The following is a 24,587-nucleotide window of genomic DNA, read 5'->3' on the forward strand; positions in this document are numbered from 1 at the left end:
GGGGCCATTCTTGTGATTAATCCACCCGGCAGGCCCGCTGACAAGAAAATTAACTTTAGCTGTGAAAGGAAGGGGAATCTCATGGGAAATGAAATGAGCTCATTTTAAAGGACGGTGACTACCGTAGTTGTTATTGAGTGAGGGCTGCTTATTCTCCGAGCAGTCATATGGAGATTGGCTCGTCCTTCCTCACATTGTCCTCCTCCCTGTTCTCTTTCGCCGTCTCACCTCTAGGATCAATCACAACGAGAGGCTGGAGTTCCTGGGTGACGCCGTCGTCGAGTTCCTCACCAGGTGGGAAAGCGCACACGCAGCTTTGATTGACGCAGCTTCTAATTCAGGCCCGCTACAACACCATAATCCACCTCTTCTCCTCTTCTCCCTGTACCTCTCTCTCTTTGTCTACATCTATTTGTGTCTGGCACAGTGATCCTCTTCTCCATACTTCTCCACTCTTTCAAGACAGTGATTTACTGGTAATTGGAACTAGGATGTAATTCACCCCCCTCTCACCCCCCCCCCCCCCCCGCATTCTCAATACCCCTTTTTAACGACCTGAAATTCTCCATGACAACTTGCAATTAGTTGTCTGGCATTACAGTCTGGAATGCTGACTGTGTTATTGACTCCCAGGTGAGCGCGGACGGTTGCTGCCCAGCACTTACCTAAGCTCAGCGCTAATTACACGTAGATGCCACCCACCCACTGACCGCCCCCTCCTCTCCTGAGATAGGACAGCAAGGAAATAGGAAGAAATGGCTTTTGCATGTGTTGTTACGTGTAAACACATTCCAGTTTCCTCTTTCATTTCTCTCCGTGACATGACAGCTTGAATAAATCACGCTGCAAGATGGTTAAAACTTTCAAAACTCTCCCACACACATAACGAAAAATGATAAATGTAAGTGTTTCCCTCCAATATGTGACCAAATACACTAGCACAATAGACACTATCAGATTGCATTTAGTCTACTTCAGACAAACAAGAAATCTCACTTAAATCTCTGGAGAACAAACACCATCAAACTTTAGCGTAAACAAACATGGCGGATGGCGAGCAGGAAGGTTGAACCAAGCTAGTGGGCCTTTTTCTGCACCACAAAATAAAACCGAAAAAGTGATTACATAGGCGTCCATTTAAAGGTTTATGACTCATTGTCAGTGAACAATCATCTGGTGTTGAAAAGTATCTGTTGAGTATTATGACTTTGAATTGATGCGGCAGCGATGGGATTCCCAGCAGACCGGAAGACAAACCTTACTTACGCTGCAGGAGAACCATCAGAAAAATGGGACTTTGCTGCAATTATCTTGTCGTGTGTATCCATGTTAAACCTTGTTTTGTTAAAACTTTGATAACACCGAAAGTTTTGCGAACAAGTTTGATCCTTAATGCAAACTGACACTTTTTGTACATTGCTTCAACGGATCTGAACGGGTATTAATAGATTTCTCCAGGCGTTATTTTCCACCTTCCCTGCATCTTTCAGTCTGTCTCTGTTGCCCTCTTTGATTGTTAGCGACTGACCAGACATGCTTGGCCTGCGCTGTGGCCCTCTGAATTATTTATCAGCCTCTTGTCCAGTTAAATGGGTACAGCGGATCCAGCCAACTGTCTTGTGCACCTCTGACGTGCTCCGTCCTCAGAGGGCCGTCTCTGTCTCTGTCTCTGCTCTCCAGCCAACTGAATATTTTGCACATTCTAAAACGAGTCCAAAACAAAGGCCGTCACTGTTGAAAACAAGCTCAGTCAACGATTGAGAGTTATTGTTTGATAATTGTTCTTAACCCCCCAGGTTTGTTTTGCACACAAGGAGGTTTCATAATGGAACCTCTCACAGTGGTAACAGGTACAATAGAGTAAAAGATCTTTAAAGGCAAAGTAATTGCAATAAATGGTGTTTGTTTGTAGTTATATTATAGTTGCAAAGCTGCAAAGAAGTATAATTTCAGAACAATTGACAGATTAGGTTGGAGGGAATACAAATGAGACAGAGAATCAAGCATGTTTTACATCTTTACCATTCGATTGAATCAGAATAGTTACCGGTTCACTGCATCATCTGGAACTTGGTTGCATTTCTGTATTGGATTGATCTTCTGGAGACGTCCCTGTCCACTCCTGAACTAGTTGTCATATTCAAAGGCACACTTGCAAACACCTGCGCAGTGATTAAAGCACAGTTGCCCTTGTAGTTGTGAATAAAGCTGTTCCGAAATAGCAGATTTGAATAGAGCGTAGCTTGCATATGAGGGAAGTGATTATTATTTCCCTTTAGCGGAGGGTAAAATAAAGCTGTTTATACCTGAGGAACAACACGCAAACCTGTCAGCCCCGTCTCAGTGACTGAAGCCTTCACCACATCACAAAATGTCTCTGGTCCAATTATTTTTCATTACACTAAGTGGATTTTATTAATTCCAAGTGCTTTGTTTTCACACTAAGATCACAACACCCTGACAAATGGACCTCTGGTGAATTTAGGAAAACAGAACACCACCTGCTTTCCTCCCTTTGCATTGATTAGAAATGACTGAATTAAATGGCCTGTTTTAATTCAAATGAAATCGAATGACACGGTGCGGTTAGAGAGACGGCGGACCGTAATGAAAATGGAACCTGCTCGCCTGGAACCCAGCTGTGAAACCACTGAAGCGTCGGCGGACATTTCTGGGTTCCAGCGCAGGCCCGGAAAGGCTGGGAATCTCTGGAAAACACATTTGACTGGTGTTCAAAAGTTTGCTCAGCATCTGACTGTATATTTTAACTTCTTAGTAAACCCACAACACATGTGATCGTTGATTCCAGCTTTTTAAAATTCTGGAATATTTTCAGCAGCATCCGCTTCGTCCTCGTTGTGATATTGTGCGTTTTGTTTCACCGCTTCCACAGCGTGCACCTGTACTACCTTTTCCCAAGTCTGGAGGAGGGCGGACTCGCCACTTACAGAACAGCCATCGTGCAGAACCAGCATTTAGCAATGCTCGCCAAGGTAAGCACGAGTCATAACAACTCCTCTCTTCACAGGTCAAAGCGGTGAAAGGTCTCTGATCTGACAGAGGAACATGTGCAGGATGTGTTATTGTTTTTTTCTGCCTCGCTGTTATGACTGCTTCTTTCTGAAGGGGCGCTGGGGAAAAAGAGTAATTTTGTCTTGCTGCCATCCTTACCCCCTTTCCTTTTAGCCCCTCAGGTTTTGTAATTGGAGTTAAAAGGTTGTTGTTTCGGAGGACTAGACTAGTGCAGCTCGGGTCCCTGTGGGCCCCTAGAGGTCTTACTGAAACACTCTAGTTCCTGTTTTCACTAGGCCCCGTTGTTTGCTTCATTCTCTCTCTCTCGCTCTCCCTCCCTCTCTCTCTCGTCCGCCCTCCCTCTCCCGTCTGGTACAGCATTGTAGAGCCAGAGCCACTTTCACTGGCACGTTTGTAAAGAACACAACAATAACCGTCCCGTGATGGGGAGAAAGCAATTAAAAACTTCAATCTTTCATGTCACTCCCCGCTGAATACAAAGATGCAGCTGCCCAAATCTACATTACTGCTGCGTAGCATTTTGGTGTGTTTCGATTTGCAGCTCGCGGTAAAGTGAGTGTGATACAAGGTTCGACGTTGCCAAGTTGTTTACCAGGCTCCTTCCTCTAAAGCCGTCTGCTCAAGAACACTTGCAATTATCTCTCAGACAATATCTTCAGCATTCAGCAGCGTAAGCCGCCACTCCACTCGGAATGTTTCAAAGTTGCTTCTGAGTCGGGGTATTTTTGATTTGTGATTTAATTTGCGCGCATGGTCGCGGGGGGTAGAATACCACCGACGGCTATCAGCCTTAATTAAACTGCACCCTGACTGTTTTTGTCAGGGACTCGTCAATGATACGCTGCCAATAAAGTCAAGATGGGCTACTTCAGACTTGGCTCAGGAATACCATTCGAGCAGATTTGACTGGGCCAACGGAGACACTCATCATACCACTCATTTACCTCAAATGCTTTGGTTATTTATATTGTGCCGCTTGCAACACACCTGCCAGTCTCCTTGTTAAATCATCTCCACTGATGCAGACCTGTAGAGGTTCAGCGCAAGGTTATGTAGTTGATCTTAGTTAAAATGGAGATGTAACCCAAATCAGCTCAGTTCAGGTCCGACGAGTTTGATTTAGTGGATGCATTTCTGTAGGGGTTATCTTGAACACAATGTCCAACTATATTACACTATTTACAAAAAGAATAGAACATTGCATGAGCATGGTATGTTCCTCTCACACATCAAGATCATCAACAGTGCTCTACCCATAACTGTAGTAGTACACATGCTCACACACGCAGCATCTTAATCACGTTTACAGACCAATGTCAACATTGATTCCTGAGCAGCCAAAGTGTCTAAAGAGCCACTGGAAAATGGTTAACTGTTCTGTTCTATCTTATTGTAATAAGATCTAATTTCTCATGTGGAGAGAGACAGAGAGAGAGAGAGAGAGAGACCCCTGCTTTTTCTTTCAGGGAGAATGAAGGTCATCCACTGTAATATTTCACAATTTATCATGGGATTTTCTGGTGTGTGTGTGTGTGTGTGTGTGTGTGTGTGTGTGTGTGTGTGTGTGTGTGTGTGTGTGTGTGTGTGTGTGTGTGTGTGTGTGTGTGTGTTGGCTTAGTGCATTATGCCACAGCTGGACAACACATGTGCACATCTGTCAGTGCCATGAAGTAGAACCTCTTTTCCAGCAAGGACAAGTCGTTCTTTCATTTCCCTCGAGTTTTTTGGACACTTTTTCTTGTTTTCCACGGAGAGGCTATGAAAATGTGCAATACTAAAAATGCTATTACCTTTGGAGAGGCTTTAACAGGGGTGCAGGTGGCGATGCGCTGATATGAATGTGTTTTGCCATTTACAGAAATTGGAGTTGGATCGCTTCATGCTCTACGCTCACGGACCGGATCTGTGCCGGGAGTCGGACCTGCGACACGCCATGGCCAACTGCTTCGAGGCCCTGATTGGTGAGATCCCCCGAGACACAGATGGAAACTCTTATCACGGCGCTGCCCGGAAATAAGAAAGAGGAACTCGATATGGAAATCAATTCCTCAAAGAACAGATTTGCATAACTTGAAAACAAACAAATTCGGTGTCTACTTCCATAAACACAACACAGAAGTGAGTGTTGTGGGTGTTAATGCTCCAATTCACTTTGGTTGAGTTCTGCTTTGCTGGACTGCACACATGGTTACCAATGGAAATTACTATTCTACACACAGAAGTATTACATCACCTGGTAACGGTGCTCTAAATCTAATTTTACCTTTTCAAATGTAGAGGCCAGTGTCCCTGCTCCTTGGACTCAAGTTTAAATCTTCTTCTACCCAGCTCATTGTGTCACTTAGCATCAAACTGAATATATTATTTTCAGGGCTTTTAATGCATTTTTAGTTTTTACGTGATTATTTCAAACTTGTAAAAAAAAACACCCCATTAATCTTTATAATCCTTTTATCTGCACCGTAAATTCAGATTCATAAATTGTTGTGTAAAGCGAGCCATTCTTCACAAGAAAGCGAGCCATTTTAGCCGCCAGTTGCCTTTCAACATGCTTTCCCTTAGGGGTGTGACCAGACATGAAATAAAGACGTAAACATGGAGCTGCTCTGCTGTTACAAGTGAGAAAGGCCCTGCTCCCGACATCGACCCGCGATGAATGAGGAGCAGCCTGGAGGCATGTTCGACGCTGTGAAACCCTGCTGCCTCGTGGCTGTGCTGTTTTATGCTCTCACACAAAGCTAGACTGTGAGGCTCCGTTTTAGTTTGGCATCAAAGCCACCTGTGGCTAATGCACCTGTGATACCTCAGTAATTCACAGCTGCCTCACGGCGCCTCTACTGCCGTCAATGACGAACAAACAGTGTTGCAGAGCAAACACAACTTGAGCACACTGATATCCTCATTTAAAGCAGGAGTGATCAACACAAATTGCACTCATTTAAAATGCTGGAAGAGCTGATAGGCTAGGAGGTTTATATCTGGTTTGTACTTGTGTGTGTTGGTGTGTTTAGCTGTGCAAATAGCAGCAGTGGATCTTCCATTAGGCCAGAGACACATTACGGAGCTTTATTGATCTCTGGAGATGTGGTTTGACCTCTGGCTGGACAGGCGCTCCCTGGAGTCCTGCTTTCCCTTACCCAAACCAAACACACACACCAGCCAGCTCTTCATCTTGCTCACAGTTCAAGTGAATTGCAGCAGAGTGCAGTGATTAGAGACCTCCTGCTCTCTACCACGCACACAAACATCTCTTGTAGGGGACAGCCTCTCTCTATCTCTCTTTCTCTCCCTCGCTCACCCCATGGGCAGCGCTAAGCTAAGCCTCACTCCTGGAGAGCTGCAGAGTCGGCAGCTTTCCTCATCTTATCACCATCTTGATTGAACCGCTTCAGCCGTCTCTGCGCTCCCCTGATGATAGATACAGAAAGTGGGTGGCTTTAAAGAGATCTTCATCGCCTCCCTTCACTACACCAAAAAACGTCAGCGTGCGAAAGAGAATGGCGGGAAAGTGCTGACTGGCACAGCGGCCCCCCGTTGGCCCCGGGGCCCCGTACTTGTTACGGGTTCATTATTGGAACAGATGAAGTCATAATCTACTCTGTCCTGTGGCTGTCGCTGCCTTGTCGCGGCGTAGCCATGACGCTAGATTCCCTCCCTCCTCTTCGTCTCTCTTCTCCCCCCTTTCTATCTGAAGTTTCACTGGGTTCATTCAGCCTTGGAAGTCTTTTTAGAATTTTGAAAGATACTCTTTTTAATTGTTCTTCCTCCACTTGAAACAAGTAGTGCTGATGAGTCACAATTCTGTAGGTCATAATTGGATGAGAATGAAGTTGGGGTCATGCGTCGCCATAGCAACATGTTGCTTGTTGCTAAACGTTAAAAGGAAGATGATGCTCTGCATTATTAGGCCTGGAGTGTGACATCCAAACATCCATATTAGTCAAATCTAAGTGTTAATTTTACACGCCAAACTGGTGTGCGTCATTTGTTATGTGAGGTTTATTTTTTCATCCCTGGTCTCATGTTTCATTTCTCAGCAGCAAGAAACATTTTAAGAAACACTTCCAATCAACTCAAAATAGACTCCCCTTCCCACGCACATGCTGAGGGCCAAAACAGGCTCACACATACTCATACACACACACACACACACAGCTCCAGACATCCAAAGTGACTTGCATTGAGTCTGTCTGTCTGATGTTGTCTTTTGTCATCTTCATCTCTGTTTTTTTAGCTCAAAGGCCGCCGTTAAGACCTTGTCTTGGAGCTGTCTCTCTTCCTCCTCCCTCTGTCTCCGGCTTACGCTTTACGTCCCGTTGCTTTCCTCCGTCTCTCTCTGTTCCCCCGTGTGATCTAAAGTTTGGGTGTTATTAGGTGAAAGATGTGTCGTGCAGATGATGAGTCATCCTGTCAGTCTGTCAGCCCTCCTCCCCCCTCCAGCCTGCGCTCACTGAATAGAGAATTTTCCTCTTTACAAGAGAAATTCAGAGCACTCACACATGTGTTAGGATGGTACAGGGGGCACAAATGCTGTCATGTCACCCTCACACACATTTTCTCTCTGACGGAAACGTCAAACCGCCACGTTTCCAAAAGCAGCAGGCGCCACTTGAGTGCCAGTGCCTTGTTTTCATTTTTTCTCCCTTTTTAACATACTATTTTCCTCCAGTTCTGAATGAAAGTGTGACTCGAGTGCTGGATTCACACGTGTTATTCTTCAGACGTTCTCCTTTTCAGAGCGGAGATTGGAATACGACAGGCGCATCATCTTTTCCAAGGCCCTGGCAGATAGCTTTAACCGCTTACTATGCATGTTTTCTGACCTTTGTTTTATTTGTTTCCCCGCCGCACTGACCGCTGAACCCGGACTGTGACGGAAATGGCAGATAATCTCCTGCTTTGCATGGGCAGAGCTTCTCCTCCGCCGAGCGTCGAATGTGTCTATCTCCTAACCCCGAGGCAGGGCCATTCTCCCGCTCGAGACGGGCGGCGAGGGGAAGAAAGAGGGAGCCAGAACGGAGGGGGAGCGGTGGAGGAATGGAAAGCAAAGGCATCTGCAATGCAAATGGGTGCCCTGCAACCCTGAATAATTCAAAGTGTTGAATGGAAATCTTGCTTTTCTGATCCCCTGTCATTAACTTCTGCCGGAGTGGGCCATTCTCATTTGGGCTCTTTTGGCCTGAGCGCCTTCCATTCTGCACCTCCCCCTCCTGGCCCCCCGCACCTCTCTCGCTCTCTCCCTCGCTCCCTCTGTACCTTTTGCTCTCGCCCCGCTTTACCACTCCGTCATCAGAAGCACTTTTCTCCCTCCAGCTTATTCGCAGAGACTCCACACGCCTGTTGCCCTCCCGCTTCCTTCTCGGCTCCTCTTCACCGATAAGCCACCTCGCTTCCTTCCTACCCAAGAGTTTGAAAAGAATTGTGGGAAGAAGAAAAGAGGCCCCACTCTGTTTTTATGGCCCTAATTTCCTTGTGCGGTTGATCTGTGGATTATACGCTGCCAACAGCCAATGGGGGATACAGATGGTGAACCTTTGTGAGGGCCCTCTCTAAGCTCTTCCTATTAAAAGAATGGAGAGAAAGGATTATCTTTCTCTCGCTGACTATCAGATTCATACACAATGCAGCCGGTGTGTTCATTGTGCGAGCACTTCTCCCTTTGTTAATTGCTGCGACTGTAGCAACGGTGAAGTCGGTTTCCTCGAAGTGAGACGCGAGACGTCCCCCTGCACTCGGCCCGCCTTTGTTGTCGCAGCGGTGAAAATTCTATTTTCATGTTTTTGGTCTTGGTTTATTTTTTGCCTTTAATACGTCGCAGTCTTTGTCCGTCCGCAGCTTCAGCCCCCGTTGAGCCGAGATGGAGCGGCTTAATATATTATTTGATGGATTAGAGCCTGAGCTTTTTGAATAATTCATTCTAGGTTATTAATGTGACTGTCAGCCGCTGGTGTTTTATACGCCCTGGGTTTATATTGGTCAGTGAAAGCCCTCAGACATTGAAATTCTTTTCCCAAACAATAATTCCATACAGTCTGCTGTCTGAGGTAGATGTGAGACAGGTGGTTCATTAGTAATTCACCATCATACGTTTGGACTCGGCCACGGTTTGGATGAAGTAAATATACAGACCGTTTTTCCTTTTCCCTAATGTTTGCCCGCCTCTTTGCTCATCCCCTCTACTTTTGTGTTAAATAAGTTACGAGTGATAAAAGAGTAGAGTGTTTGATTAGCACTGACATGCTTACACAGTCACAGGAGTGAGGAAAATGGATGTATCTGTTCCGGCCACCACGTCCAAGTCTTGAATGCATCAGAACCCTTATATTTTAATAGGAGGTAGTGGATAAAATACATACGAACCCCTGTGTCAAAGTGAGGTCCAGCGTATAATCAGATGAAGTGAACCCACCACATGGTTGCATATCAGAGGGTTTTCTGCAGACTGAGGCCTCGTGCATTTCGTGCAGATTTTTCCGACAAGGTCGACGCCTGGCCGGGTTATGTGTACCCCCGCTTTGAGACTGTAGAGTGATTTGGCCGGAGCATGATGTTACTGCGAGATGAGCTGCGGAGAGATGCCTCTCTGTAATTGTCGATTGAGTTGGCTGGGCGTCGTTGTGGGCTGTGCATTCAGGGGCTCCTTGTAACTTTGTAGAGTGCCGGGGTGGACTGAAGAGAGATCTTTTAATGATTGCAGCATGTTGTGCGATTGATTGGATGGCTTTGGGGCACGTTTTTTGCACAGGCAGCCTCCTTGTCAGAATGCTCTCACTAGAATTAACTGCATATCTTGGTTTCTTCATCCATGGGCCCTTTGATTGACACCAAAGGTGTTGCTTTGAGACTTTTAATACCTTTTTAATTCCCTTGAGGCCGTGCCGGTATCTGCCTCCCTCCTCCTCTTTTGTCTTCGAGTTTGGAAAATTCAATAAGAAGCAAAAACTGAGTATCAGTGACTTTGAGAGGCCTCCATTAGGGGAACTTTTGAAATCTGCCGTGTCATCATAAAACATCAGGAAAGCTGCCTCTGGGCCCCCAGCCACACCCCTCCAGCGTCGGTGTAATGTATTATGTATTATAATTGAAAGACCGTTGAAAACTCGGTCCTTGGAGGGAGTTTAATACGCCCACAGCTGCTCTCCAGAGGAAACATCTGCTGTGGAGCAGCTTCTCATTCTGAGGTCCACATTATGCTAAAACCACAAATCTGTGCTTATGCTGAATGGAAGACATCCTGTAAGGAGGCGCTCCCGGCCCTGGGGCCTGCTGTGGTCAGCCTCAGTGAGACGCTCACCCCAACAAGCCAAGATTACAGAGGCCCCGCTTACCGATACACATCTGTCAGGGGCTTGTGGTATGCTGTGTTTGTGAACTTGAAGATGTGTTTAGATTTATCGATATTGATTTATGGGCTTATTTTCATGGACAGGAAAGGAAGTGGCTTTTTTCTGATGGTTGAATTTGGTGTGTTTACATGCACTCAATACTGAAAATCTGCAAAAATGTTATGAAAAACTGTGTAATTGCAGTATGAAGCTGCCCATTGAAGAAATGCATGCATAGGCGGCGGCATGGCATGATTTAGATTTTTACATGACTTAATAAACCCATGTACAATTGCATTTCTTACTCAAATGTTAAGCATTCATTGGTTTATGCCATTTTCAACAGAATTAAGGTAAGACAAACCTAGGGGGTTTGTGCTTCCTGGAATTTCAGAGCCACCTTTGTTGTGTCGCCTGTCAACAAGCTTCTTCCACTAATAAAAGGCCTCCAGATGAGCGAGTGGTTGGATGTCGGTGATGTTACAAAGAGGCTGTTGGATGAGACGGTTGCACAGTTGTCGACTTAATTACATTTTATGAACATTTGGGCACTGGCTGGTAGTAATTTCCCTGTGTGTGTTTAGAGGTAAAGGGCATTAAAGGCAGATCCAGTGGGTGCCTGTGTGGGTGTGTGTGAGTGTGTTTGCCTTTGTGCTGGATGGTTTGTTTGTATTTCTTTATGGTTTCAGTTATGTACGCTCCAGTGTGTGTACGTGCGTGTGTGTGTAAATGGGCCCGTTAGCCATCTGAAAGCAGTTTTCCTCCCCCAGATGATGAATCCCTCGTATGTTTTTGATGTCGTCCATGAAAGCAGCCTGCGCATTTAGACTCGCGACCGCACCGCGCCCCATTTCCATTGGCTCATTTATGCACATAATAAAAACCACTGCACGATTGTATACCCAATTTGCCAGGTGGTTATTGCTTTCTAAATTGAATGAGCCGCCCTAAGTGTGATATGGTTCAAAGTTGTGCGCGGCTTAAAGGCGCCGCGATCGTTCCGCTTTTAGTAGAAACAATAGAAAAGCGGGGAAACAACAAAAGGCACAAAGGAGCGAGTGGAGGAGTGCGGCGGAATGAGATGGAGATGCTCTGCGTCGCTCCCACGCAGAGAGGAATTTGGGATACTTGTCTTGTTCATTGCAGGCTGTCACAGCAGCTCTCTGCACTTTGGGACCAATCCTATGTCGATTTTCTCGGATTGTCTCATAGTTGTTTGCGCATTGTTTGTGTGTAATGCCGACCCCGTGTATTCAACTATTCAATGCCTTTTCTGCCCTGTTCAGGTTTAATTCAATGCGGCGATACCTCTATAGATAAGCCACGGCAAGTGACCACATAGTTTTTGCGTGTGTGTGTGTGTGTGTTTCAGGCCTATTCATTAACCCTCTGTATATTAGTGACACAGAAAGAATGCGTCCTGCACTGCCGTTGTGCATTCAAGTTTGGGGGGGGCGTGGAGTGGATATGCACTGGAACCTCGAGGTCATTTTTACCTCCAAAAAGCAATAAAAATGCACTCCTATTTTTAATAAAGCAATTATAACTCATTGCCGACTTCAATTAATTTTAAGTTTTCCATTAGGAGCGAAGTCTGAGATTGCTTCAGAATTGCTTTGTATTTTTTCCAGGAGCAATACTCAGGTGGAAGTTTTTGCTTTCCACAGTTGTGCGTAGGGGGTTGGGTTCTGTGTTAGCTCTTTCTTTATTTTTTACATTTTATAGAAAGTGTCCTGCACCTTTTCTGGCAAACACTCCTCACAGTTTCCACAGACTTTATGATGAAAGTTTAGTCGTATCGATCTTGTCTCGACTCATCCCAGCTCTCCCGTCCCTTCTGTCTTCTCAGGCGCTGTGTACCTGGAGGGAGGCTTGGAGGAGGCCAGGCTGCTCTTTGGGAGGCTGCTCTTCAACACTGAGGTAACCTCGGCTCTGATTTAGCTCTCTGTCAGTGCGTCAACATGCATGGTAAAGCTCTATACTATATGAATACTATATAAGGCCTCCTCACTCTGAGTAGCTGACCCTAAATAATGTGGTTTTACTCAGGCACGTAAACGTCACAATCATGTTTCCATTACGCCATTGAGCCACAGATTCTAATGTAAGCAAAATATCTGCCGTAGTTATAATGGAGTGTGTGTACATACGGTGTGTATCTTATGACCGGTACCATACTGTATGTATGAACGATCCACAGTTGGGGACTCCCTAGATGAGATTTATTATTCCTGGCAGCCTTGCGCCGCACTGTCGATATCGCCAACCTGTAAACCTCTCACAAACGGTAAATGAAGATTATCCCAAATTAAACTGAACGGATGAAAACGAAGGTTGTCCAAGGACACCTCAGGTAGAAACGAGCTTTGCTACGGCGGAGGTGTACAAACTAAAACACGAAGGCACAAAAGAACTGAAATGAGCAATAATAAACAATCAGAAATTCCTGTTATAGGTATGAAATGTTCACTTGCATTTCTGGTTCATATTTAAATCAATAGTCCCATTCACAGTCATGCCCTTCATATACTGTGTATGTATATGACATGGATCAAACTGGCCTAAAGTGAGAGTTTGAAATGAGGAGTCTTCCACACGTTGATGTATGGTTGCTTATCCTGGCTCAGGCTGCCAGGGAAGTTTGACAAGTTGTGAGCTACTGGTTTTGTATTTCTTCTTAATAGTGGAGTATTGATTGGAAGCACCACGCAGAGCATTCCTCTCAAACTGCCACGCTGGCTTTAGGTTAAATGAAATTACACTCACAATGATCAGCAACGTTTTTCATCAAAAGTGGAAAACGATGCAGCGGCGCCCTATTTGTTTAGTTTATGATAGAGTGATGTACAGCGTGAGTTTTCCAGTGTGGGGAGCGAGACTGGGAGGACCCCAGCATTCCTCATTGATGTGGAGGAAGCATTACGACCACACATGTAGAGCGAAGGCAGAGCAAAGTCATGTTGCACCGTCTACTCTTTCACCATTACTGTCCTGTAGACGAGACGAGAAGCAATTAGGAATAGTGGCAGGGAGGGCAGACACTCATACCTGTATGAGCTTCATGCAGGCCACTCTTTGCTGTGACATTTCACTAGAAATGGCCACTACTTCAGGAATAAAGGTCAGATTCTCACAGAAATCAACACGAAGGCACCCAACACCTCAGGGAAACTTTTTGTCGTTACAAATATGAATGTTCTGGATGTTCTCCCCACATTCCAGTTTGAAGGTGTTAAAACCTTTATCATGCTAAAGTACCAACTATTTTGTTCAACCAGCATCTATGAAACTCAAGTGCCGTTTGAAAGCTTCCAAACATGAGGAGCCTGCCTTGAAATAGGACGAGTCTCCCGATGGCTGCGCTGTCGTACGGAGCTGAGAGCAGACAGATGGACACCGCTCCAGAATGCCACACAGCAAGGTTGGATGGTGGGTGTGGGTGTTGAGGGTGGGGGAGCAGCGGGGGTAGGCCAGAGAGATGGACGGACAGAGGGTGAGATATTTCTGCGCTCTGCAGCGGTCCACTCGAATCGCGTTCTCTGCGTTCCCAGGCTTACGCATCCGAACGGGTCTTCACCCAGCACATTACCTAAAGGATGAGATGTGGTGCAGAGCTGAGGGACTCTACATTTCTCTCCATCTCGTCCTAGAAGATTTTGTCATCTTGCTTGTCGGCGTGGTGTGCCATTCACACAGGGGGGCGATCAGTCCCACACCCTCCCTTTCGCCACGTAACAACAGCAGTCTGGCTTCTCTCTTTGCTCTTGTTCCCTCTTCCTCTCTCTCTCCCCCTCTCTCTTTCTGCATCTCTCCTTTTCATTCCTCTCTCTACCACTTATAAGGTGACATTACGCCCCCGGTCGTTTCGCTCCAGGCCTCTAATGACAAGTCAAAACAAAAGATCTACAACTCCGGTGGTAAAATTCTGATTTGACTACCTAAGACAAAGCATGCATGTAATTTCTAACTCCAGACCGAGCCAAACAAACAGTAGACCCAGGGACCCATAGCCTCTTTTATTCCCTAATTGGTGTGGCATTCATGGCTGGAGCGCAACAGATATTTCTGTCCCCTTGTTTTTCTTTCAACACATCACCTTTCCCGACATCGGTTCCCTAACAACAGGGGTTTTTTGCCGGGGATGGAATGTAGCTTCATTGAACACAGAGGCCCGGAGGAAAGGATAGATGCTAATTTGCTAATGACATTACTGTGGAGGTTATTAAAGCGTCAGCAGAGAGGCAGGAAGCATTTTCTCCAGGCAGAGCTGCTCGATTGCTCCCAACCTGGACTCGACAGCAGTGCAATATTGCAGGGGAAAATATGCTGCGACTGTGCCATCCTGAGGAAAGTGGCTCTTTGGAGCGGCAATCACCATAATGGTTATCTCACTGCTCGCCCATGGGCTAATCTGTTGGCTTTTATTAACACTGCCACACTAAAGTACAAGCGCCAAATGTAACCGCCGTTGCTGTGACAACTGCGATGGTCATCTAGGCAGGGTATTGATTTGGTTCTGGTCGTATGCCGCCGTCTTCTGTCCTCCTCGGTCCTCCCTCACGTCTGGGTACAGAGCCAGGGAGGATTTTACAGCAGCTTGCTTTCCACAGGCACTGATAGGGAATCGTTTGGAATGTTCAAGACCAAGCTAACTTGAATGTTCGCACCTGGTTTGCATCTTTCTTGCTTTCTTGGATAGATCCGGCAGAGACGCTGTAGAGCAGTGATGAATTTCTGGGTGTATCAAATAAATTTGACAAAATTACTCGAAATGCCTAAATGGAACTTGGAATGGAAAGCTCATGGTCTCCTGAAACAAAACATATTTAATATATAGTATATGTTAATATACTGTAACATATGTACAGTATATGTTGTGTGTGATGCTTGGTGACAGACTGAGCTCAGTATAACAATATGTATGTAGGTCCAGCACAAGCACCATTGACTGTACAGACCTCTAAGGGTTAATTAGCACTAATCATGTGTTGACGGTGACATTTTCATCTCTTGGCGGACAATGTAGACACGAGCGAGGTACACACACTCACTCACACAGGTGAAACGCTGCCTGACAATATCTTCAGCCTTCCTTTTTCCTGCTCAAGTAGAGATTTTTCATTTGCTTCTGCTGCTTTTGTAATGACATCCACTAGACACAAGTTCACAGAATCACTTTGTGTTCTTTTGTAGCTTTTCTGTTACACAAACACACATTCAATTTTTATTTTATTTCCCTGTCCCTCACCCCCTGTCCCCCTCCCTCTGTGTCATCCTCCATTCTCTGTGGACATCTGTGCGACTCTTATGTGATGTCCCGCAGATGATATTTCCTCAATCTCAATAAATGTGTTGGGAATGCGTTTTCCTTTGTCACAATGTCCTTGTTTTGGCAAAAGATTGGAGATGAATACATGGACACACACACACACACACACACACACACACACACACACACACAGACACAGAGAAGCCATTTTCAATTCACATATACCTTCTGCCCATGCTCACAAGAATTGTAAAAGATGTGCTTTTCAACCGCAGCATAAATCGTGTGATAGACTTCAGCAAAGAGTCCACAGCTTCCCGCATTTGGAAGATCACCTTGACCATTCACTGGCAGAAGCCTCCGTTTTGGACTTGGGGTTGCTTTTATGTTGGTATTGATCAGCGGTGCTATCTTTTATTGATTCCTCTGCTGCACTACTACGTTTGATGGATTGATTGGCAGCCTGTAGCCAGAGACCAATTTGTCAGGGAGCACTGAACCTTGTCAGAGAAGAGGACCATTATGTCCCAATCATGGATGGCCAACACTCCCGAGAGAGAGTGTGTGTGTGTGTGTGTGTGTGTGTGTGTGTGTGTCGGTGTGTGTGTCGGTGTGTGTGTGGGGATTGTAACATCGCCCCCATTTAAATCTATAAAAAGAAACGGCCGGGATGTTACATGACATTTCTCTTTTCGCATTTCTCGTCGCATTTCTTATTCAGCAAATGTGTTTCAATCTGAGTTTTACCTCATTCCATTTAGGGTTCCATGATTTGTTTTTAAAAATATCAAACAATGAAATGGCTTGTTCACACGCTGCAATACATTTTGAGGTTTCTCACGGTTGTGGGCCGCCTGCACTTTATTCAAGGTCCCTAACTACAATGGGAAGATTACCAAACTGTTACCATTGCGGTGTGCGTCCTCATCATACTATTATACATTTACATGGTTTAGTAATTGCGTGCGGCCAAATTGCGATTTCAATTTGAATTAAAAAATATATTCACCTCAAGCGATCAAACCTTTTCTATTGCATTTTGAAAAATTGGATTCAGTTTTCCCATCAAGCATTTTCAGTTTGACAGCTTTCAAATCATATTAGAATGGAAACCTGATGTGCTCTGTATCCACTTTGAGGCATCTTTACTGACTGAATCGCCCTTTATAGCAGAGATCATTGCCGGGTTTTCATCAAGTCCTCTTTCCTTTTGCTTTTCCTCTCAGCTCTCATAATGGGGAAGCCATTGACATCAGAATAAACATGTTTACATATATACTTTTGTAGCAGAAGAGCTCCATCCTACAAATGGCTGTGATTCAGCTGCTGCACATGATGATTTGTGCCCCCTGTAATTATACCTTCGTCATGATGGGAGAGCGCGTGACTAGGGAGAAAAAACCTGTTGTTATTCTTAAATCCCCACTCCACGCCGGCTTAATCATTGTCGGCCTTGTCCTCGGAATGGCTGTAATTGAAACATTAGCTGTTCCAGTCTATATACAGCATGTGGGCGGATCACGCGCACCCTGTGGATGGATTGTGATCATTAGTTTTGATCAGAAGCCAAGCGCGACTCTTGTGTACTTCTCTCCCTCACTCCTTTGTGTATTTCTGCCTCCCTGATTCAGTGTCGGTTCCTCCCCGCGTCCCCTTAATTCTGTTCCAATTTGTGTGACTGCGTAACCTCGAAAGCAAGCGATCCATTAAGAGCTTTTCGCTTCCCCTAAAGTGATGCCGCGCACGACGGCAACGGACGTGTGGCGCTTTCACCGGCAGGCTGCGCGTGGACTCCACATCCAGGGCAAAGAGACTGAAAAAGCCAAAAGTAAGCGTTTGCTCAAAACGTATTGACCACTTTCATGAATTTTTCATCGGCTGCTCAAGGCGATGGGTTGCCAGCTGGGCGGGTTTTAGAATGCGAGGTGGCCATCCGATGCTGTTGACCACACACAACCCCTGCGGGCTCACATCGCATTTTAAAAGTTTATCTCCTTGAACCTCTTAAACACCTGAGTGCGACTATACCATAGAGGCCCTCGCCACATCGCTCGCGCCGCTATGACTCACCCAACATTAGACCCCAGGCCCAAAACTGCCTCTCACTGTGTTGTCCCTAGCAACAACTTGCTAGCCACAGCTCTCTCTCCCCCCCCCCCCCTCCCCTCCCTCCCTGCCGCCTCTATGTCTGTTTTCCTCTCTGCCTCTCCTGCGTTCTGTCTAAATGCCTCTCTGTGGAGCGGTGACAGACTTGAGGACAACACGTGTTGATCCGCACAGATTTTTTCACTACAGGCAGGGGGAGGCGAGGGGTCAGTCGATATGTTTACACGCTCTCAGCGCTCGGGGTGTTTGTGCTCGCTGCAATTAAAGGCAAGAATGCGACGAAGCTGTAAGCTAGCTCTCTCTATTATCTGAGAACGACACGTGGCGTTATTGTAGTATTTGCCTCTTGTCATGAAAATGTATGTGAAGGCGTCTCACGCCGACTAAGATGTTCATATCTGTTTCTCAGAGGAACACTAACACTGTTTCCAGATTTAACATGATGTCTCAGAGCAGAGTAGTAGACATTCATAACTTTCTTTGGACACCTCCTATGAAAACTTTCTGCACCATTTGATGTCGGTCTCCAGAGACGCCCGGCTCCAATCTGCCTGCTGCCGGTGGTCAACACGGTATAAGAATGAGCTGCTGACTCCTTTGCCGTTATTCACCCGCCCTTCTTCTCTCTTCTCTTCACAGGGCCTACAGGAGGTCTGGCTCAACTACCCACCGCACCCCCTGCAGGTTGGTTCAGATATTTGTTTTATTATTGATCTTTATGTTGGCAACTTGCGATTATTAAAACCCCGCCTCGCTCCAGCGCTCCCCGCTCTTTGAAGTTTCTCTGCATGACTGAATGTGTGTGTGTGTGTGTCTGTGTGTGTGTTGATAGAGGAATGGCGGGACTGCTTCTAGTTATTTTGCCCGGGGCCGCCTCAGTTCTCTAAAAGTGTCACAAGGCCCCCGCTAGCCTTCCTCTAGCCTCCATTCTTCTGCTCCTGTGTCTTGCTGCTCTTCATTTTCGCAAAGACTCTAATCTGCTCTTTCATTTGCTCACTCTCTCACTCTCTCACTCTCTCCCGTCTCCGCCTCGCCATTCTCCCTTTCTTCTCCCCCTCTGTTCCGTCACTCGTTGCTTTGCATGATCTGCCCAGAAACATTGAACATGTCAACAGTGTTTGTTTGAAATTAGGATTTGGGAGAAGAGATCAAAGATGCTATAACAGGATTACAGTCCCGGATCACATGGGGCCTCCAGGGAGTGACAGCCATCCTTTCCCTCTGATGTGTTTGTGAGGAGAAAGTGTTCCTTTGTTCATTTGCTGAGACTCGACTTAAAGCACTTCAGTCTCTCCGTCTCTGCGTTTGATTGTCACTACGCTCGCATGTTGGGCCTCATAAATATGTCTGCATATATGTAAATTGTCTTACTTCATGTTTACGTACCCCACTTCTTTCTATTTCTGATCCCCGGCTGCATATACTGTAAACTGCTGAGCGTCTGGGCGCCTGAGTTGTTGTTGCTGTCATAGGCTCAAAATAAACTCGTTGTATTCAGCAGTCTGTTCTCCTGATGAGCCACACAGTTGAAGCCCCGGCGGCGGTCAGGGTGGAGGCCGGGGGTCAGCCCCGCAACTGCTTTGTGGTGCGGGCGGGGAAACCTCCGCTGCGTGCTGCATGAGTAGTCATTAGTCGGTTCAGAGCCACAGCCTCATTACCACATGCTGTGCACAGCTGAGGTTTCCTCTGGGTGGTCCCCTGCCAGCGGGGGAACGCCTGTTAAAATTTGCCCACCTCTCGGTGGCGTGATCGTGTCACGACCTTCAACTTGAGACAGCGTACACTAAGCAGTTTCCCGCAAGGAAAACACATATTTTTCCTTCATTTATTAAATAATTGATGAGCGCCCCCTGGACATTACGGTGTGATACTGAGGCCAAAAGTGCAGCCTGAGGTGGCACCCTCCCCTCCCGTTCACACAGAAGAGTGCAGGATGACAAAAAGGAGGTGAAAGAGGAGCTGCCGTAATGAGCTTTGAGAGGATGGCAACGGCAGCTAGCCACGGCGCGGGTAATTATGCGTACAGCCGTCGTTGGCATACATGCATACATTAGCCTTGCCAGCGATGATCCCCGGCCCTACAAAGTGCAGCGGAATGCTTGGTGGGTTGACAGGCACGTCTTTATGTCTTTCGTGTTCGCTCGACACGCATCAATGCATCATCACCCCCGGCTCTCCAGAATAATTTACCGCAGTGTCATTTACGTCGAGTTTGAAATTCCGAATTCCTCCTTTGGTTCGGTGGGGAGATGTGTAAGTGTCAGACATTTGAGCCTCGGCTCTGATTCCGCTCTCTGTCTGGACTGCGCCCAAAGTGACGCTTTGAAGCCGGCTTCCGACGCTTCTATTTATTTCCTAGCCGCTGTTGATTTCTCCCTCTCTCTCCTCTCCATTTGAAGCCTCGCTGCCGGCCAGCCCCCCTTCAAGGAGAGCTGACGCCCATGAGCGCTGAACTTGTCAGATGTCATTAGTTGTGATGCGTGACATTTAAACGTCTTTCGTTAATTAAGAGAGGAGGAAGAAATGAAATGTTTCTGATGATATGTCGGAAGATGGAACCATGACATTACCGGCAGCGCTCCCAATTAAAACGCCCAGCTTAAAAATACACTCCAGCTTGATTTGACGTGAGGGAGGCTGTTTACTTCTCAATTCTTCACGGAAAAACATGGAAAAATGAAGAATCCGGCCATCTCTCCCAGCAGACTCGTCAACATGGCTTTTTCTGTTGCCGTGTGTTTGAATGCTTTATTGTGTGTGTGGCTAAATGGAGCAAACTATCAAGGTCAACGGAATGTGCTTTATGTCCCTGGAACGCCCCGTGGTAAATTCTGTTAACTCAGTGCTGCTGTTTTGTTGAGGAAAGATGCTTTGGTCAAGAATGGCGGTTGTAAGCACACGGAGACCAATTAGATGTTTCTGGCGGCCTAATTAATGCTCCCGTATGGATGCCTCCTGATCCCACAAACACACACATGCACTCGAGTTGTAGCATATTCTTTTAGTTTGTAATGAGCACAGGCGTAGAGAAACGCTGCTGACCCTCTCTACCTGTGAACTCACAAAACCCAAACGCTCTTGCTGCATCTTCTTCTTCTTCTTCTTCTTCCTCCTCCTCTTCCTCTTGTTGTTTTCCTCCTCCAACACTCATAAGGATGCCGATGCCAAGAGTTCTGTTGTTTGTCTGCTTGTTTCAGCGAATCGCAACATTTACACAGAGGGAAAAATTAACTAGTTGTTAGTGATACAATTTTAATGATGAAGACATCTGCTGCGGATCATCTGAGTTGAGCTCCGATAAAAATCACAAAAACACTAAAAAAAAAAAAGAAGCCCTCCAGCAGCACTTCATTTGATGAAAGGACTTGGGCTGACACGCGGAAGGACGCACGCATCTCCATGTAAAACCGGCCTGACTGACGAGTCTTTGGAGGAGCCACACAAGCGGTTTTCAGTTTCCTACATAGTCTAGTGATCTGTTGCCAGTTTTCCCCCCAAAAGGAGATCAGAACAATAAATGGCAGTGGTAATGTCTAAGTGAATGCACGTACAGATAGAATTTGAAGTCCATCTCGCCCTGATTGGTAGTAAATTCGTCCCTCACTGCACTGTTGACCGTCTCCTTAACGACCCACTCATCCGCTCCGTGTCACCGGGCTAACGGCGGTTTTGCGTTGCAGGTGCAGGAGCCTCAGACGGACAGGCAGCTGATCGAGACGTCGCCGGTGCTCCAGAAGCTGACCAGCTTCGAGGACACCATCGGGGTGCTGTTCACGCACGTGCGTCTCCTGGCCAGAGCCTTCACGCTGAGGACGGTGGGCTTCAACCACCTCACCCTGTAAGTACTATGGGAAGTGTGTGTGTGCGCATATGTGTGTGTGTGTGTGTGTGCGCCTCTCTGTTTGTGGGGCTTTGTTTGTTTACGTTACAGCCACAGCCAATTTAAATGCAAAGTGAGGTAGTAGCTGGCCAGATGTAATTTGCAAGGATATTGCAGAACTACCCCGACTTTCTCTAATGTTCCCTTCAGAGGTGATGAGGCACTTATATTATAATACATAATGTGATGTGAGATGCTGGGAATATTATCTTACATCCGGCGTCTTAAATGATTGTATCTGTTGTCAGTGTGGGCCCTGTTTCTCCCTCCCTCGCATCATCTTCGTGTTTGCCCTCTTTGTTTGCGGCTCACTTCTTTTTTCCCGCTCCTCGTCATAACTGATGTCTCGGGTGTCGGTGAAAGATGGACCGTTTAATTTATTTTGGCGCAGTGCCTAATCTGAAGGTTTTCTCAGCCCGGAGAGAAAGAGAGAGAGAGAGAGAGAGAGAGATAGAGACAGCGGGGCCCGAGGGACAATGAAGTCCCCGTATCTGCAGTCCGCCTGTGTCTGAGGGGCCGTAACCCCTTGGCCTCATGGGAAATGGGGTTTTGATTCAGTGGGTTGTCCTGGCTGTAAGCGATACATTCCTGCCTTTCATTCATTGCGGGCACTTTTCTCTTTTGACACGTTCTTCCTCTTCCTCTCATTGTTATTCTTCGATATTCTCTGTCGGCCCAGGGAGTTTGTACATTCTCACTTGATTTGTTTTCACCCAGATCTGTATTCATTTAGCTCTGTGTATCCCTTTCTCAAATTGTGCAATGCGTTCTTTTTTTGAAGCCATATGCAAGTTTAATATGCCGCCGCCGCCGCCGCTGCGTTGCTCTGTTTCCCCGTAATATCACATGCAGAAATGTCTCAGCGATGCAGCGGTGAATCGGGGCTGGCTTTGGGCTTCTCCGGATCTTTCCGGCTTCCGCTTTGACATTTGTTCAATAACTCGAAAAGTTGCAAACTTTGACTTGAATTGATCGCAGGGAGGGCTGCCGTGTTCGCTTTGCAACAAACGTGTCATCACCGCGTAGCTGTGAACTTGTTAATAGAATGCAAGTTTGATAGGGTTGTTGTTTTCATGATATTTCTTTGACTAATTAGACTGTTCACTCCAATTTGAGTTGTTTCTGATTCTGTGTGTGAGAGGGTTAATTGTGCTCCGAGCTTAACTCACTGCTGAGCTTTTCAACACATCACAATAGTGAGCTTGACAGCCAAAGCAAATTAGCCTTGGCAGCACACCTCTGATATCTTATTGGCAGGCTGCACTCTGTAATTGCTTGCTTAGGTTTGCTACAAGGACATTGCTTTGTGTGTGTGTGAGAGTGTCTGTGTATCATGTACTCACACGTACGCTGCGGTGTATGTTCTAATCCATCACTAGAATGTCAAAGCCGCCTATCTCATGGCCAGTGAAGTCGATGAGAGGTCCAGAAGTTTGTCTCCCAGCTAGTTTATCAAAGTCTACAACCAGGACTTTCCAGGTTGATACCTGCGATGTTTTCTCACTCGGTGGCATCGCAGCTTCTCTCCACACTGACATTGGATTGTATGGTTCCCCCTTTCTGGACCGAAAGGGAAAGAATTCATATGTTTCAGAATAATTCATGTCCGTGAGCTCATTAGCGGCCGAAGGCAGGTTGACCTAAATAGAGCCAACAGACATGAAAGCAAGAGCCGGGCAGTGTTTGCCCACAAGGACCAAAGGTTACAGCAAAGTGGGTCGTGTCGTCACAATGGAGAGAGGGAGGGGGTCAGGCGAAGAAGAGGGAAGGTCAGACAATAAGGTAGGCAGGAGATGAGGAGACGGTGCCCAGGTTGGCCTTTAGCCCATCGCTTTATGCAGAGGTAGAGGACAAACTGACCTAGAAGAAGACAGCGGCTGGGAGTTTGACCCCGGTCGAGAGGCGGTGGGGCAGTGGAGTCCTGGAGGCTGACATCAGTGCTCTTCCTCCCCCTCATCCCCCTCCCGCCCCCCCACCCCTCAGGCTCCGGGCTCTCTATCTCTGCTACAGTGGAGAGGACGGGTGTTGCTGCAGTTTTTTAAGCTGCTGGTGAAAACGCGTTTGAAGATCTCGGTACATTTTCCACTGCGTTTTGGAATAAAAGGGCATTTCATTTTCAGATGTTATTTGAGGCAGTTATGCAAGTAATTTGCCTCCCCAAACACATTCATAATGAACGTACGCAAATTGAAAAGCACATTTTGAGCAGGAGGGACTTCACTCCATATTGCACAAAGGAACCAAGGACCCTTTGTGCCTTTTGATACCAGATGTATTGTTCCTGAAGCGTTTTGGTCAGCTCTTACTCCGGCAAGGCCAAACAAGACAGACAGAAGCTTTCCACTGGGATCCAAGGACAGATCAGGAATGTATTGACTTTATTTCTCTCTGAATGGAAAAAAAGAAACAGCCGTGTTTTTCCCGTGACGGACAGCCAGTCAGTGCAGCTTGGCCTGGATTTTGAACAGGAATCTGGTTAGATATTAATGGAATTGCTGTACTGTAACAAATAGAACTAGAATTGGCATCGTGTGGAGGGTTTTAATTTATCTGTAATAGAGACGGAGCCAGAAAAACAAAGCTGTTGCGTTTTTTTATAGTCATTTAGTTCTTCTTAATCTTTAGAAGGTTTTTGTCTAGGCTTGTTTGGCCTTGCTGGAGGTATGAACTCTTCAACCCCATTCCAATGCAATTCAACTTACAGATCAGTGTGGTTTTGATTGGTATGTGTTTGCACCGCAGTCCATTTTCTGACAAGCTGCTCTAAGGCTAGAAAACAACTTGAGGTCAGATCACATGTAAGCAACATTATTGATTGATTTGAAAGCTTTTGCTAGTTTGGTAGTAGTCATTAATTCTCTTCTCCATCCAGCCATCTGTCCATTCATCTTCCCCTCCGGGCCCTGCGCTCCCTGCGGAGGAGCCGCTTGTATCCGTCCACCATCTCATCCTTTTGGCTCCGACTCTCACTCAT

The 24,587-nt window shown here is 46.3% G+C and overlaps 1 protein-coding gene across 2 annotated transcripts in view; it reads left to right on the forward strand.

Annotated features, from left to right (window-relative positions):
* drosha (drosha ribonuclease III) overlaps positions 1–24,587 on the forward strand; it is a 72,100-nt gene that overhangs the window by 30,154 nt on the left and 17,359 nt on the right. For both annotated transcript variants that reach the window (XM_076157954.1, XM_076157955.1), the window contains exons 20-25: positions 235–294; positions 2,894–2,993; positions 4,892–4,994; positions 12,208–12,278; positions 18,373–18,417; positions 21,414–21,571. In XM_076157954.1, coding sequence (XP_076014069.1) covers positions 235–294; positions 2,894–2,993; positions 4,892–4,994; positions 12,208–12,278; positions 18,373–18,417; positions 21,414–21,571 — 537 coding nt within the window. The remainder of the gene's footprint in view (positions 1–234; positions 295–2,893; positions 2,994–4,891; positions 4,995–12,207; positions 12,279–18,372; positions 18,418–21,413; positions 21,572–24,587) is intronic.

The sequence above is a fragment of the Genypterus blacodes genome, unplaced genomic scaffold (genome assembly GCF_046128005.1).
Source record: "Genypterus blacodes isolate CSIRO-AG114 ecotype Tasmania unplaced genomic scaffold, CSIRO-AGI_Gbla_v1 ptg000076l_1, whole genome shotgun sequence".
Lineage (NCBI taxonomy): Eukaryota > Metazoa > Chordata > Actinopteri > Ophidiiformes > Ophidiidae > Genypterus > Genypterus blacodes.